The 15,983-nt window shown below is 64.0% G+C and overlaps 2 protein-coding genes across 6 annotated transcripts in view; one reads left to right on the top strand and one right to left on the bottom strand.

The window, feature by feature from the left end:
• aass (aminoadipate-semialdehyde synthase) overlaps positions 1 to 15,983 on the bottom strand; it is a 158,507-nt gene that overhangs the window by 12,427 nt on the left and 130,097 nt on the right. The window lies entirely within an intron of this gene.
• On the top strand, positions 2,006 to 5,251 carry LOC132210718 (chromobox protein homolog 8-like; the record flags this gene model as incomplete). The annotated part of the gene is made up of 2 exons (XM_059652619.1): positions 2,006 to 2,050; positions 5,198 to 5,251. Coding segments are annotated over 2 exons (99 nt in total), but the record flags the coding sequence as incomplete, so codon positions are not given.

The following is a 15,983-nucleotide window of genomic DNA, read 5'->3' as shown; positions in this document are numbered from 1 at the left end:
AGAGAGCGCGAGACAGAGCGAGCGCGAGACAGAGCGAGCGCGAGACAGAGCGAGCGCGAGACAGAGCGAGCGCGAGACACAGAGCGCGAGACACAGAGAGCGCGAGACACAGAGAGCGCGAGACACAGAGAGCGCGAGACAGCGAGAGAGCGCGAGACAGAGCGAGCGCGAGACAGAGCGAGCGCGAGACAGAGCGAGCGCGAGACAGAGCGGGCGCGAGACAGAGCGAGCGCGAGACAGAGCGAGCGCGAGACAGAGCGAGCGCGAGACAGCGGGAGCGCGAGACAGCGGGAGCGCGAGACAGCGGGAGCGCGAGGCAGAGGGAGCGCGAGACAGAGGGAGCGCGAGACAGAGGGAGCGCGAGACAGAGGGAGCGCGAGACAGAGGGAGCGCGAGACAGAGGGAGCGCGAGAGACAGAGAGAGTGCGAGAGCGAGAGCGACAGTGAGAGACAGAGAGAGCGCGAGGCAGAGGGAGCGCGAGGCAGAGGGAGCGCGAGGCAGAGGGAGCGCGAGGCAGAGGGAGCGCGAGGCAGAGGGAGCGCGAGGCAGCGAGACAGCGGGAGCGCGAGACAGCGGGAGCGCGAGACAGCGGGAGCGCGAGACAGCGGGAGCGCGAGACAGAGAGAGCGCGAGACAGAGAGAGCGCGAGACAGAGAGAGCGCGAGACAGAGAGAGCGCGAGACAGAGAGAGCGCGAGACAGAGACAGCAAGAGCGAAAGTGAGAGACAGAGAGAGTGCGAGAGCGCGAGACAGCGAGAGCGCGAGAGAGAGACAGCGCGAGAGAGAGACAGCGCGAGAGAGAGACAGCGCGAGAGAGAGACAGCGCGAGAGACAGCGAGAGCGAGAGACAGCGAGAGCGAGAGACAGCGAGAGCGAGAGACAGCGAGAGCGAGAGACAGCGAGAGCGAGAGACAGCGAGAGCGAGAGACAGCGAGGCAGCGAGAGACAGCGAGAACGAGAGGCAGCGAGGCAGCGAGAGACAGCGAGGCAGCGAGAGACAGCGAGGCAGCGAGAGACAGCGAGAGAGCGCGAGAGCGCGAGACAGAGAGAGCGCGAGACAGAGAGAGCGCGAGACAGAGAGAGCGCGAGACAGAGAGTGCGCGAGACAGAGAGTGCGCGAGACAGAGAGTGTGCGAGACAGAGAGTGCGAGAGAGCAAGGCAGCGAGAGCGAGAGTGTGAGAGAGCGAGAGTGTGAGAGAGCGCGAGACAGCGAAAGAGCGAGAGCGCGAGAGAGCGAGAGAGCGCGAGACAGAGAGAGAGCGCGAGACAGAGAGAGAGCGCGAGACAGAGAGAGAGCGCGAGACAGCGCGAGAGAGCGCGAGACAGCGCGAGACAGCGAGAGCGCGAGACAGCGAGAGCGCGAGACAGAGAGAGAGCGCGAGACAGAGAGAGAGCGCGAGACAGAGAGAGAGCGCGAGACAGCGAGAGCGAGACAGCGAGAGCGAGACAGAGAGAGCGAGACAGAGAGAGCGAGACAGAGAGCGCGAGACAGAGAGAGAGCGCGAGACAGAGAGAGAGCGCGAGACAGCGAGAGCGAGACAGCGAGAGCGAGACAGCGAGAGCGAGACAGAGAGAGCGAGACAGAGAGAGAGCGCGAGAGAGCGCGAGTGAGACAGCGAGAGCGAGACAGAGAGCGCGAGAGAGCGAGAGCGAGAGAGCGAGAGCGAGACAGCGAGAGCGAGACAGCGAGAGCGAGACAGCGAGAGCGAGACAGCGAGAGCGCGAGACAGCGAGAGCGCGAGACAGCGCGAGCGCGAGACAGAGAGCGAGAGACAGAGAGAGCGCGAGACAGAGAGAGCGCGAGACAGAGAGAGCGCGAGACAGAGAGAGCGCGAGACAGAGAGAGAGCGAGACAGAGAGAGAGCGAGACAGCGAGAGCGCGAGACAGCGAGAGCGCGAGACAGCGAGAGAGCGTGAGCGCGAGACAGCGAGAGAGCGTGAGCGCGAGACAGCGAGAGAGCATGAGCGCGAGACAGAGGGAGCGCGAGACAGCGACAGCGCGAGACAGCGACAGCGCGAGAGAGAGAGAGCGCGAGAGAGAGAGAGCGCGAGAGAGAGAGAGCGCGAGAGAGAGAGAGCGCGAGAGAGAGAGAGCGCGAGAGAGAGAGAGCGCGAGAGAGAGAGAGCGCGAGACAGCGAGAGCGCGAGACAGCGAGAGAGCGCGCGAGAGAGAGAGCGCGCGAGAGAGAGACAGAGCGAGCGCGAGACAGAGCGAGCGCGAGAGAGCGCGAGAGAGCGCGAGAGAGCGCGAGAGAGCGCGAGAGAGCGCGAGAGAGCGCGAGAGAGCGCGAGACAGCGCGAGACAGCGCGAGACAGCGCGAGACAGCGCGAGACAGCGCGAGAGAGAGAGCGCGAGAGAGAGAGAGCGAGAGAGAGAGAGCGAGAGAGAGAGAGCGAGCGAGAGAGCAAGGCAGCGAGAGCGCGAGACAGAGAGAGCGAGAGAGCAAGGCAGCGAGAGCGAGAGTGTGAGAGAGCGCGAGACAGCGAGAGCGCGAGACAGCGAGAGCGCGAGACAGCGAGAGCGCGAGACAGCGAGAGCGCGAGAGAGAAAGCGCGAGAGAGAAAGCGCGAGAGAGAGAGCGAGAGAGCAAGGCAGCGAGAGCGAGAGTGTGAGAGAGCGCGAGACAGCGAGAGCGCGAGACAGAGAGAGCGCGAGACAGAGAGAGCGCGAGACAGAGAGAGCGCGAGACAGAGAGAGCGCGAGACAGAGAGAGCGCGAGAGCGCGAGACAGCGAGAGCGCGAGACAGCGAGAGCGCGAGACAGCGAGAGCGCGAGACAGCGAGAGCGCGAGACAGCGAGAGCGCGAGACAGCGAGAGCGCGAGACAGCGAGAGCGCGAGAGAGAGAGAGAGCGAGAGAGCAAGGCAGCGAGAGCGAGAGTGTGAGAGAGCGCGAGACAGCGAGAGCGCGAGACAGCGAGAGCGCGAGACAGAGAGAGCGCGAGACAGAGAGAGCGCGAGACAGAGAGACAGCGCGAGACAGAGAGACAGCGCGAGACAGAGAGACAGCGGGAGCGAGAGACAGCGGGAGCGAGAGACAGAGGGAGCGAGAGACAGAGGGAGCGAGAGACAGCGAGAGAGCGAGACAGCGAGAGCGCGAGACAGAGCGAGCGCGAGACAGAGCGAGCGCGAGACAGAGCGAGCGCGAGACAGAGCGAGCGCGAGACAGAGCGAGCGCGAGACACAGAGAGCGCGAGACACAGAGAGCGCGAGACACAGAGAGCGCGAGACACAGAGAGCGCGAGACAGAGGGAGCGCGAGACAGAGGGAGCGCGAGACAGAGGGAGCGCGAGACAGAGGGAGCGCGAGACAGAGCGAGCGCGAGACAGAGCGAGCGCGAGACAGAGAGAGCGCGAGACAGCGAGAGCGCGAGACAGCGGGAGCGCGAGACAGCGGGAGCGCGAGACAGCGGGAGCGCGAGGCAGAGGGAGCGCGAGGCAGAGGGAGCGCGAGGCAGAGGGAGCGCGAGGCAGAGGGAGCGCGAGAGACAGAGAGAGTGCGAGAGCGAGAGCGACAGTGAGAGACAGAGAGAGCGCGAGGCAGAGGGAGCGCGAGGCAGAGGGAGCGCGAGACAGCGAGAGCGAGACAGAGAGAGCGAGAAAGAGAGAGCGAGAGACAGAGGGAGCGAGAGACAGAGGGAGCGAGAGACAGAGGGAGCGCGGGAGCGCGAGACAGCGGGAGCGCGAGACAGCGGGAGCGCGAGACAGCGGGAGCGCGAGACAGCGGGAGCGCGAGACAGCGGGAGCGGGAGCGCGAGACAGCAGGAGCGCGAGACAGAGAGAGCGCGAGACAGAGAGAGCGCGAGACAGAGAGACAGCGCGAGACAGAGAGACAGCGCGAGACAGAGAGACAGCGCGAGACAGAGAGACAGCGGGAGCGAGAGACAGCGGGAGCGAGAGACAGCGGGAGCGAGAGACAGCGGGAGCGAGAGACAGAGGGAGCGAGAGACAGCGAGAGAGCGAGACAGCGAGAGAGCGAGAGAGCGAGCGCGAGACACAGGGAGCGCGAGACACAGGGAGCGCGAGACACAGGGAGCGCGAGACACAGGGAGCGCGAGACACAGGGAGCGCGAGACACAGGGAGCGCGAGACACAGGGAGCGCGAGACACAGGGAGCGCGAGACACAGGGAGCGCGAGACACAGGGAGCGCGAGACACAGGGAGAGCGCGAGACACAGGGAGAGCGCGAGACAGAGCGAGCGCGAGACAGAGCGAGCGCGAGACAGAGCGAGCGCGAGACACAGAGAGCGCGAGACACAGAGAGCGCGAGACACAGAGAGCGCGAGACACAGAGAGCGCGAGACAGAGCGAGCGCGAGACAGAGCGAGCGCGAGACAGAGCGAGCGCGAGACAGAGCGAGCGCGAGACACAGAGCGCGAGACACAGAGAGCGCGAGACACAGAGAGAGCGCGAGACAGCGAGAGAGCGCGAGACAGAGCGAGCGCGAGACAGAGCGAGCGCGAGACAGAGCGAGCGCGAGACAGAGCGAGCGCGAGACAGAGCGAGCGCGAGACAGCGAGAGCGCGAGACAGCGGGAGCGCGAGACAGAGGGAGCGCGAGACAGAGGGAGCGCGAGACAGAGGGAGCGCGAGACAGAGGGAGCGCGAGACAGAGGGAGCGCGAGACAGAGGGAGCGCGAGACAGAGGGAGCGCGAGACAGAGGGAGCGCGAGAGACAGAGAGAGTGCGAGAGCGAGAGCGACAGTGAGAGACAGAGGGAGCGCGAGGCAGAGGGAGCGCGAGGCAGAGGGAGCGCGAGGCAGAGGGAGCGCGAGGCAGAGGGAGCGCGAGGCAGAGGGAGCGCGAGGCAGAGGGAGCGCGAGAGCAAGGCAGCGAGCGCGAGAGAGCGCGAGACAGAGAGCGCGAGACAGAGAGAGCGCGAGACAGAGAGAGCGCGAGACAGAGAGAGCGCGAGACAGAGAGAGCGCGAGACAGAGAGAGCGCGAGACAGAGAGAGCGCGAGAGCAAGGCAGCGAGAGCGAGAGTGCGAGAGAGCCCGAGACACAGCGCGAGACAGCGCGACAGAGAGAGCGCAAGAGCAGACAGCGAGAGAGCGCGAGAGAGAGAGAGCGCGAGACAGAGAGAGCGCGAGACAGAGAGAGCGCGAGACAGAGAGAGCGCGAGAGAGAGAGAGCGCGCGAGAGAGAGAGCGCGCGAGAGAGAGAGAGCGCGAGAGAGAGAGAGCGCGAGAGAGAGAGCGCGAGAGAGAGAGAGCGCGAGAGAGAGAGAGCGCGAGAGAGAGAGAGCGCGAGAGAGAGAGAGAGAGCGAGACGGAGAGAGAGAGCGAGACGGAGAGAGAGAGCGAGACGGAGAGAGAGAGCGAGACGGAGAGAGCGCGAGAGAGAGACAGCGAGAGAGCGCAAGAGCAGACAGCGAGAGAGAGAGAGCGCGAGAGAGAGAGAGCGCGAGAGAGAGAGAGCGCGAGAGAGAGAGAGCGCGAGAGAGAGAGAGAGCGCGAGACAGAGAGAGAGCGCGAGACAGAGAGAGAGCGCGAGACAGAGAGAGAGCGCGAGACAGAGAGAGCGCGAGAGACAGAGAGAGCGCGAGAGACAGAGAGAGCGCGAGAGACAGAGAGAGCGCGAGACAGAGAGACAGCGGGAGCGAGAGACAGCGGGAGCGAGAGACAGCGGGAGCGCGTGAGCGCGAGACAGAGAGAGCGCAAGAGCAGACAGCGAGAGAGCGCGAGACAGAGAGAGCGCGAGACAGAGAGAGCGCGAGACAGAGAGAGCGCGAGACAGAGAGAGCGCGAGACAGAGAGAGCGCGAGACAGAGAGAGCGCGAGAGCAAGGCAGCGAGAGCGAGAGTGCGAGAGAGCCCGAGACACAGCGCGAGACAGCGCGACAGAGAGAGCGCAAGAGCAGACAGCGAGAGAGCGCGAGACAGCGAGAGCGCGAGACAGAGAGACTGCGAGAGCGCGAGACTGCGAGAGCGCGAGACTGCGAGAGCGCGAGACTGCGAGAGCGCGAGACTGCGAGAGCGCGAGACTGCGAGAGAGAGCAAGGCAGCAAGAGCGCGAGAGAGCGCGAGAGTTCGCGAGAGAGCGCGCGCGAGACAGAGATGCGCGAGACAGAGAGAGCGCGAGACAGAGAGAGAGCGCGAGAGACAGAGAGCGAGAGACAGCGAGAGAGCGCGAGAGACAGAGAGAGCGAGAGACAGCGAGAGAGCGCGAGAGCGCAAGGCAGCAAGAGCGCGAGAGCGAGACAGAGAGAGCGCAAGAGCAGACAGTGAGAGAGAGCGAGAGAGAGAGAGAGCGTGTGAGAGAGAGAGAGCGCGCGAGAGAGAGAGAGCGCGAGACAGAGAGAGAGCGCGAGACAGAGAGAGAGCGCGAGACAGAGAGAGAGCGCGAGACAGAGAGCGCGAGACAGAGAGAGAGCGCGAGACAGAGAGAGAGCGCGAGACAGAGAGAGCGCGAGAGAGAGACAGAGAGATCGCAAGAGCAGACAGCGAGAGAGCGCGCGAGAGAGCGCGCGAGAGAGAGAGCGCGAGAGAGAGAGAGCGAGAGAGCGAGAGAGCGCGAGAGAGAGAGAGAGCGCGAGAGAGAGAGAGAGCGCGAGAGAGAGAGAGAGAGCGCGAGATGGAGAGAGAGAGCGCGAGATGGAGAGAGAGAGCGATAGACGGCGAGAGAGAGCGAGACGGAGAGAGAGCGAGACGGAGAGAGAGCGAGACGGAGAGAGAGCGAGACGGAGAGAGAGCGAGACGGAGAGAGCGCGAGAGAGAGACAGAGAGAGCGCAAGAGCAGACAGCGAGAGAGCGCGAGAGAGAGAGCGCGAGAGAGAGAGAGCGCGAGAGAGAGAGAGCGCGAGAGAGAGAGAGCGCGAGAGAGAGAGAGCGCGAGAGAGAGAGAGCGCGAGAGAGAGAGAGCGCGAGAGAGAGAGAGAGCGCGAGAGAGAGAGAGAGAGAGCGAGACAGAGAGAGAGAGCGAGACAGAGAGAGAGAGCGAGACGGACAGAGCGCGAGTGAGAGACAGAGAGAGCGCAAGAGCAGTCAGCGAGAGAGCGCGAGAGAGAGAGACCGCGAGAGACAGAGAGAGCGCGAGAGACAGAGGGAGCGCGAGAGACAGAGGGAGCGCGAGAGACAGAGAGAGCGCGAGAGACAGAGAGAGCGCGAGACAGAGAGACAGCGGGAGCGAGAGACAGCGGGAGCGAGAGACAGCGGGAGCGAGAGACAGCGGGAGCGAGAGACAGAGGGAGCGAGAGACAGAGGGAGCGAGAGACAGAGGGAGCGAGAGACAGAGGGAGCGCGTGAGCGCGAGACAGAGAGAGCGCAAGAGCAGACAGCGAGAGAGCGCGAGACAGAGAGAGCGCGAGACAGAGAGAGCGCGAGACAGAGAGAGCGCGAGACAGAGAGAGCGCGAGACAGAGAGAGCGCGAGACAGAGAGAGCGCGAGAGCAAGGCAGCGAGCGCGAGAGAGCGCGAGACAGAGAGCGCGAGACAGAGAGAGCGCGAGACAGAGAGAGCGCGAGACAGAGAGAGCGCGAGACAGAGAGAGCGCGAGACAGAGAGAGCGCGAGACAGAGAGAGCGCGAGACAGAGAGAGCGCGAGAGAGAGAGAGCGCGAGAGAGAGAGACAGAGAGATCGCAACAGCAGACAGCGAGAGAGAGCGCGAGAGAGCGCGAGAGAGAGAGAGCGCGAGAGAGAGAGAGAGAGAGAGCGAGACGGAGAGAGAGAGCGAGACGGAGAGAGAGAGCGAGACGGAGAGAGAGAGCGAGACGGAGAGAGCGCGAGAGAGAGACAGAGAGAGCGCAAGAGCAGGCAGCGAGAGAGCGCGAGAGAGAGAGAGCGCGCGAGAGAGAGAGCGCGAGAGAGAGAGCGCGCGAGAGAGAGAGCGCGCGAGAGAGAGAGCGCGCGCGCGCGAGAGAGAGCGCGCGCGAGAGAGAGCGCGCGCGAGAGAGAGCGCGCGAGAGAGAGAGAGCGCGAGAGAGAGAGAGCGCGAGAGAGAGAGAGCGCGAGAGAGAGAGAGCGCGAGAGAGAGAGAGAGCGAGACGGAGAGAGAGAGCGAGACGGAGAGAGCGCGAGAGAGAGACAGCGAGAGAGCGCAAGAGCAGACAGCGAGAGAGAGAGCGCGCGAGAGAGAGAGCGCGAGAGAGAGAGAGCGCGAGAGAGAGAGAGAGCGAGAGAGAGAGCGCGAGACAGAGAGAGAGCGCGAGACAGAGAGAGAGCGCGAGACAGAGAGCGCAAGACAGAGAGAGAGCGCAAGACAGAGAGAGAGCGCAAGACAGAGAGAGAGCGCGAGAGACAGAGAGACAGCGGGAGCGAGAGACAGCGGGAGCGAGAGACAGCGGGAGCGAGAGACAGCGGGAGCGAGAGACAGCGGGAGCGAGAGACAGCGGGAGCGCGTGAGCGCGAGACAGAGAGAGCGCGAGAGCAGACAGCGAGAGAGTGCGAGACAGAGAGAGCGCGAGACAGTGAGAGCGCGAGACAGAGAGAGCGCGAGACAGAGAGAGCGCGAGACAGAGAGAGCGCGAGACAGAGAGAGCGCGAGACAGAGAGAGCGCGAGAGCAAGGCAGCGAGGCAGAGAGAGCGCGAGACAGAGAGCGCGAGGCAGAGAGAGCGCGAGACAGAGAGAGCGCGAGACAGAGAGAGCGCGAGACAGAGAGAGCGCGAGACAGAGAGAGCGCGAGACAGAGAGAGCGCGAGAGCAAGGCAGCGAGAGCGAGAGTGCGAGAGAGCCCGAGACACAGCGCGAGACAGCGCGACAGAGAGAGCGCAAGAGCAGACAGCGAGAGAGCGCGAGACAGAGAGAGCGCGAGAGAGAGAGAGCGCGCGAGAGAGAGAGCGCGCGAGAGAGAGAGCGCGCGAGAGAGAGAGCGCGCGAGAGAGAGAGCGCGAGAGAGAGAGAGCGCGAGAGAGAGAGCGCGAGAGAGAGAGAGCGCGAGAGAGAGAGAGAGAGCGAGACGGAGAGAGAGAGCGAGACGGAGAGAGTGCGAGAGAGAGACAGCGAGAGAGCGCAAGAGCAGACAGCGCGAGAGAGAGAGAGCGCGAGAGAGAGAGAGCGCGAGAGAGAGAGAGCGCGAGAGAGAGAGAGCGCGAGAGAGAGAGAGCGCGAGACAGAGAGAGAGCGCGAGACAGAGAGAGAGCGCGAGACAGAGAGAGCGCGAGAGACAGAGAGACAGCGGGAGCGAGAGACAGCGGGAGCGAGAGACAGCGGGAGCGAGAGACAGCGGGAGCGAGAGACAGCGGGAGCGAGAGACAGAGGGAGCGAGAGACAGAGGGAGCGCGTGAGCACGAGACAGAGAGAGCGCAAGAGCAGACAGCGAGAGAGTGCGAGACAGAGAGAGTGCGAGACAGAGAGAGCGCGAGACAGAGAGAGCGCGAGACAGAGAGAGCGCGAGACAGAGAGAGCGCGAGACAGAGAGAGCGCGAGACAGAGAGAGCGCGAGACAGAGAGAGCGCGAGACAGAGAGAGCGCGAGACAGTGAGAGCGCGAGACAGTGAGAGCGCGAGACAGAGAGAGCGCGAGACAGAGAGAGCGCGAGACAGAGAGAGCGCGAGACAGAGAGAGCGCGAGACAGAGAGAGCGCGAGACAGAGACAGCGCGAGAGCAAGGCAGCGAGCGCGAGAGAGCGCGAGACAGAGAGCGCGAGACAGAGAGAGCGCGAGACAGAGAGAGCGCGAGACAGAGAGAGCGCGAGACAGAGACAGCGCGAGAGCAAGGCAGCGAGCGCGAGAGAGCGCGAGACAGAGAGCGCGAGACAGAGAGAGCGCGAGACAGAGAGAGCGCGAGACAGAGAGAGCGCGAGACAGAGAGAGCGCGAGACAGAGAGAGCGCGAGACAGAGAGAGCGCGAGAGCAAGGCAGCGAGAGCGAGAGTGCGAGAGAGCCCGAGACACAGCGCGAGACAGCGCGACAGAGAGAGCGCAAGAGCAGACAGCGAGAGAGCGCGAGACAGCGAGAGCGCGAGACAGAGAGAGAGCGCGAGACAGAGAGAGCGCGAGAGCAAGGCAGCGAGAGCGAGAGTGCGAGAGAGCCCGAGACAGAGCGCGAGACAGCGCGAGACAGCGCGAGACAGAGAGCGCAAGAGCAGACAGCGAGAGAGCGCGAGACAGCGAGAGCGAGAGAGCAAGGCAGCGAGAGCGAGAGTGCGAGAGAGCCCGAGACAGAGCGCGAGACAGAGCGCGAGACAGCGCGAGACAGCGCGAGACAGCGCGAGACAGCGCGAGACAGCGCGAGACAGCGAGCGCAAGAGCAGACAGCGAGAGAGCGCGAGACAGCGAGAGCGAGAGAGCAAGGCAGCGAGAGCGAGAGTGCGAGAGAGCCCGAGACACAGCGCGAGACAGCGCGAGACAGCGCGACAGAGAGAGCGCAAGAGCAGACAGCGACAGAGCGCGAGACAGAGAGACAGCGAGACTGCGAAAGCGCGAGACTGCGAGAGCGCGAGAGAGAGCAAGGCAGCAAGAGCGTGAGAGTTCGCGAGAGAGCGCGCGCGAGACAGAGAGTGCGCGAGACAGAGAGAGAGCGAGACAGAGCGAGAGCGAGACAGAGCTAGAGCGAGACAGAGCGAGAGCGAGACAGAGCGAGAGCGAGACAGAGCGAGAGCGCGAGAGACAGCGAGAGAGCGCGAGAGACAGCGAGAGAGCGCGAGACAGAGAGAGAGCGCGAGACAGAGAGAGCGAGAGAGCAAGGCAGCGAGAGCGAGAGTGCGAGAGAGCCCGAGACAGAGCGCGAGACAGCGCGAGACAGCGCGAGACAGCGCGAGACAGCGCGAGACAGCGCGAGAGAGAGAGCGCAAGAGCAGACAGCGAGAGAGCGCGAGAGAGAGAGACAGCGAGAGCGCGAGACAGCGAGAGCGCGAGACAGCGAGTGCGCGAGACAGCGAGAGCGCGAGACAGCGAGAGCGCGAGACAGCGAGAGCGCGAGACTGCGAGAGCGCGAGACTGCGAGAGCGCGAGACTGCGAGAGCGAGCAAGGCAGTAAGAGCGCGAGAGTTCGCGAGAGAGCGCGCGCGAGACAGAGAGTGCACGAGACAGAGAGAGAGCGAGACAGAGCGAGAGCGCGAGAGACAGAGAGCGAGAGACAGCAAGAGAGCGCGAGAGACAGAGAGAGCGAGAGACAGCGAGAGAGCGCGAGAGCGCAAGGCAGCGAGAGCGAGACAGAGAGAGCGCAAGAGCAGACAGTGAGAGAGAGCGAGTGAGAGAGAGAGAGCGTGTGAGAGAGAGAGAGCGCGCGAGAGAGAGAGAGCGCGCGAGACAGAGAGAGAGCGCGAGACAGAGAGAGAGCGCGAGACAGAGAGAGAGCGCGAGACAGAGAGAGAGCGCGAGACAGAGAGAGAGCGCGAGACAGTGAGAGAGCGCGAGACAGTGAGAGAGCGCGAGACAGTGAGAGAGCGCGAGACAGTGAGAGAGCGCGAGACAGAGAGAGAGCGCGAGACAGTGAGAGAGCGCGAGACAGAGAGAGAGCACGAGACAGAGAGAGCGCGAGAGAGAGACAGAGAGATCGCAAGAGCAGACAGCGAGAGAGCGCGCGAGAGAGAGAGCGAGAGAGAGAGCGCGCGAGAGAGAGAGCGCGCGCGAGAGAGAGAGCGCGAGAGAGAGAGAGCGCGAGAGAGAGAGAGCGCGAGAGAGAGAGAGCGCGAGAGAGAGAGAGAGCGCGAGAGAGAGAGAGAGAGCACGAGAGAGAGAGAGAGAGCGCGAGACGGAGAGAGAGAGCGATAGACGGCGAGAGAGAGCGAGACGGAGAGAGAGCGAGACGGAGAGAGAGCGAGACGGAGAGAGAGAGCGAGACGGAGAGAGCGCGAGAGAGAGACAGAGAGAGCGCAAGAGCAGACAGCGAGAGAGCGCGAGAGAGAGAGCGCGAGAGAGAGAGAGCGCGAGAGAGAGAGAGCGCGAGAGAGAGAGAGAGCGCGAGAGAGAGAGAGAGCGCGAGACAGAGAGAGCACGAGACAGAGAGACAGCGGGAGCGAGAGACAGCGGGAGCGAGAGACAGCGGGAGCGAGAGACAGCGGGAGCGAGAGACAGAGGGAGCGAGAGACAGAGGGAGCGAGAGACAGAGGGAGCGAGAGACAGAGGGAGCGCGTGAGCGCGAGACAGAGAGAGCGCAAGAGCAGACAGCGAGAGAGCGCGAGACAGAGAGAGCGCGAGACAGTGAGAGCGCAAGACAGTGAGAGCGCGAGACAGTGAGAGCGCGAGACAGAGAGAGCGCGAGACAGAGAGAGCGCGAGACAGAGAGAGCGCGAGACAGAGAGAGCGCGAGAGCAAGGCAGCGAGCGCGAGAGAGCGTGAGACAGAGAGCGCGAGGCAGAGAAAGCGCGAGACAGAGAGAGCGCGAGACAGAGAGAGCGCGAGACAGAGAGAGCGCGAGACAGAGAGAGCGCGAGAGAGAGAGACAGAGAGATCGCAACAGCAGACAGCGAGAGAGCGCGAGAGAGAGAGCGCGAGAGAGAGAGAGAGAGCGAGACGGAGAGAGAGAGCGAGACGGAGAGAGAGAGCGAGATGGAGAGAGAGAGCGAGACGGAGAGAGAGAGCGAGACGGAGAGACAGAGAGAGCGCAAGAGCAGACAGCGAGAGAGCGCGAGAGAGAGAGAGCGCGCGAGAGAGAGAGCGCGCGAGAGAGAGAGCGCGCGAGAGAGAGAGCGCGCGAGAGAGAGAGCGCGAGAGAGAGAGAGCGCGAGAGAGAGAGAGCGCGAGAGAGAGAGAGCGCGAGAGAGAGAGAGCGCAAGAGACAGAGAGAGAGAGCGAGACGGAGAGAGCGCGAGAGAGAGACAGCGAGAGAGCGCAAGAGCAGACAGCGAGAGAGAGAGAGCGCGAGAGAGAGAGCGGGAGAGAGTGAGAGCGCGAGAGAGAGAGAGCGCGAGAGAGAGAGAGCGCGAGAGAGAGAGAGCGCGAGAGAGAGAGAGAGCGCGAGACAGAGAGAGCGCGAGACAGAGAGAGAGCGCGAGACAGAGAGAGCGCGAGACAGAGAGAGAGCGCGAGACAGAGAGAGCGCGAGAGACAGAGAGAGCGCGAGAGACAGAGAGAGCGCGAGAGACAGAGAGAGCGCGAGAGACAGAGAGAGCGCGAGAGACAGAGAGAGCGCGAGACAGAGAGACAGCGGGAGCGAGAGACAGCGGGAGCGAGAGACAGCGGGAGCGAGAGACAGAGGGAGCGAGAGACAGAGGGAGCGAGAGACAGAGGGAGCGCGTGAGCGCGAGACAGAGAGAGCGCAAGAGCAGACAGCAAGAGAGTGCGAGACAGAGAGAGCGCGAGACAGTGAGAGCGCGAGACAGTGAGAGCGCGAGACAGTGAGAGCGCGAGACAGTGAGAGCGCGAGACAGTGAGAGCGCGAGACAGTGAGAGCGCGAGACAGAGAGAGCGCGAGACAGAGAGAGCGCGAGACAGAGGGAGCGCGAGACAGAGGGAGCGCGAGACAGAGGGAGCGCGAGACAGAGGGAGCGCGAGACAGAGAGAGAGCGCGAGACAGAGAGAGAGCGCGAGACAGAGAGAGAGCGCGAGACAGAGAGAGCGCGAGAGAGAGACAGAGAGATCGCAAGAGCAGACAGCGAGAGAGCGCGCGAGAGAGAGAGCGAGAGAGAGAGCGCGCGAGAGAGAGAGCGCGCGAGAGAGAGAGCGCGAGAGAGAGAGAGCGCGAGAGAGAGAGAGCGCGAGAGAGAGAGAGCGCGAGAGAGAGAGAGCGCGAGAGAGAGAGAGCGCGAGAGAGAGAGAGCGCGAGAGAGAGAGAGCGCGAGAGAGAGAGAGAGAGCGCGAGAGAGAGAGAGAGAGAGCGCGAGAGAGAGAGAGAGCGCGAGAGAGAGAGAGCGCGAGAGAGAGAGAGAGAGCGCGAGACGGAGAGAGAGAGCGATAGACGGCGAGAGAGAGCGATAGACGGCGAGAGAGAGCGAGACGGAGAGAGAGCGAGACGGAGAGAGAGCGAGACGGAGAGAGAGAGCGAGACGGAGAGAGCGCGAGAGAGAGACAGAGAGAGCGCAAGAGAGACAGAGAGAGCGCAAGAGCAGACAGCGAGAGAGCGCGAGAGAGAGAGCGCGAGAGAGAGAGAGCGCGAGAGGAGAGAGAGAGAGAGCTGCGAGAGAGAGAGAGAGCGCGAGAGAGAGAGAGAGCGCGAGAGAGAGAGAGAGAGAGCGAGACAGAGAGAGCGCGAGTGAGAGACAGAAAGAGCGCAAGAGCAGACAGCGAGAGAGCGCGAGAGAGAGGAGCGCGAGAGACAGAGAGAGCGCGAGACAGAGAGAGCGCGAGACAGAGAGAGCGCGAGACAGAGAGAGCGCGAGACAGAGAGAGCGCGAGACAGAGAGAGCGCGAGACAGAGAGAGCGCGAGACAGAGAGACAGCGGGAGCGAGAGACAGCGGGAGCGAGAGACAGCGGGAGCGAGAGACAGCGGGAGCGAGAGACAGCGGGAGCGAGAGACAGCGGGAGCGAGAGACAGAGGGAGCGAGAGACAGAGGGAGCGCGTGAGCGCGAGACAGAGAGAGCGCAAGAGCAGACAGCGAGAGAGCGCGAGACAGAGAGAGCTCCGAGACAGTGAGAGCGCGAGACAGTGAGAGCGCGAGACAGAGAGAGCGCGAGACAGAGAGAGCGCGAGACAGAGAGAGCGCGAGACAGAGAGAGCGCGAGACAGAGAGAGCGCGAGACAGAGAGAGCGCGAGACAGAGAGAGCGCGAGACAGAGAGAGCGCGAGACAGAGAGAGCGCGAGACAGAGAAGAGCGCGAGAGCAAGGCAGCGAGCGCGAGAGAGCGTGAGACAGAGAGCGCGAGCAGAGAAAGCGCGAGACAGAGAAAGCGCGAGACAGAGAGAGCGCGAGACAGAGAGAGCGCGAGACAGAGAGAGCGCGAGAGAGAGAGACAGAGAGATCGCAACAGCAGACAGCGAGAGAGCGCGCGAGAGAGAGAGCGCGAGAGAGAGAGAGAGAGCGAGACGGAGAGAGAGAGCGAGACGGAGAGAGAGAGCGAGATGGAGAGAGAGAGCGAGACGGAGAGAGAGAGCGAGACGGAGAGACAGAGAGAGCGCAAGAGCAGACAGCGAGAGAGCGCGAGAGAGAGAGAGCGCGCGAGAGAGAGAGCGCGCGAGAGAGAGAGCGCGCGAGAGAGAGAGCGCGCGAGAGAGAGAGCGCGAGAGAGAGAGAGCGCGAGAGAGAGAGAGCGCAAGAGAGAGAGAGCGCAAGAGACAGAGAGAGAGAGCGAGACGGGAGAGAGCGCGACAGAGAGACAGCGAAGAGAGCGCAAGAGCAGACAGCGCGAGAGAGAGAGAGCGCGAGAGAGAGCGCGAGAGAGTGAGAGCGGGAGAGAGTGAGAGCGCGAGAGAGAGAGAGCGCGAGAGAGAGAGAGGGCGCGAGAGAGAGAGAGCGCGAGAGAGAGAGAGCGCGAGAGAGAGAGAGAGCGCGAGAGAGAGAGAGCGCGAGACAGAGAGAGAGCGCGAGACAGAGAGAGAGCGCGAGACAGAGAGAGAGCGCGAGAGACAGAGAGAGCGCGAGACAGAGAGAGCGCGAGAGACAGAGAGAGCGCGAGAGACAGAGAGAGCGCGAGAGACAGAGAGAGCGCGAGACAGAGAGACAGCGGGAGCGAGAGACAGCGGGAGCGAGAGACAGCGGGAGCGAGAGGACAGCGGGAGCGAGAGACAGAGGGAGCGCGTGAGCGCGAGACAGAGAGAGCGCAAGAGCAGACAGCAAGAGAGTGCGAGACAGAGAGAGCGCGAGACAGTGAGAGCGCGAGACAGTGAGAACCGCGAGACAGTGAGAGCGCGAGACAGAGGGAGCGCGAGACAGAGGGAGCGCGAGACAGAGGTGAGCGCGAGACAGAGGGAGCGCGAGACAGAGGGAGCGCGAGACAGAGGGAGCGCGAGACAGAGGGAGCGCGAGACAGAGAGAGCGCGAGACAGAGAGAGCGCGAGACAGAGAGAGCGCGAGACGGAGACAGCGCGAGGCAGAGACAGCGCAGAGAGCAAGGCAGCGAGCGCGAGAGAGCGCGAGACAGAGAGCGCGAGGCAGAGAAAGCGCGAGACAGAGAGAGCGCGAGACAGAGAGAGCGCGAGACAGAGAGAGCGCGAGACAGAGAGAGC

The sequence above is a fragment of the Stegostoma tigrinum genome, chromosome 18 (assembly GCF_030684315.1).
Source record: "Stegostoma tigrinum isolate sSteTig4 chromosome 18, sSteTig4.hap1, whole genome shotgun sequence".
Taxonomy (NCBI): Eukaryota; Metazoa; Chordata; class Chondrichthyes; order Orectolobiformes; family Stegostomatidae; genus Stegostoma; species Stegostoma tigrinum.
This window is presented reverse-complemented; position numbering and strand designations above follow the sequence as displayed.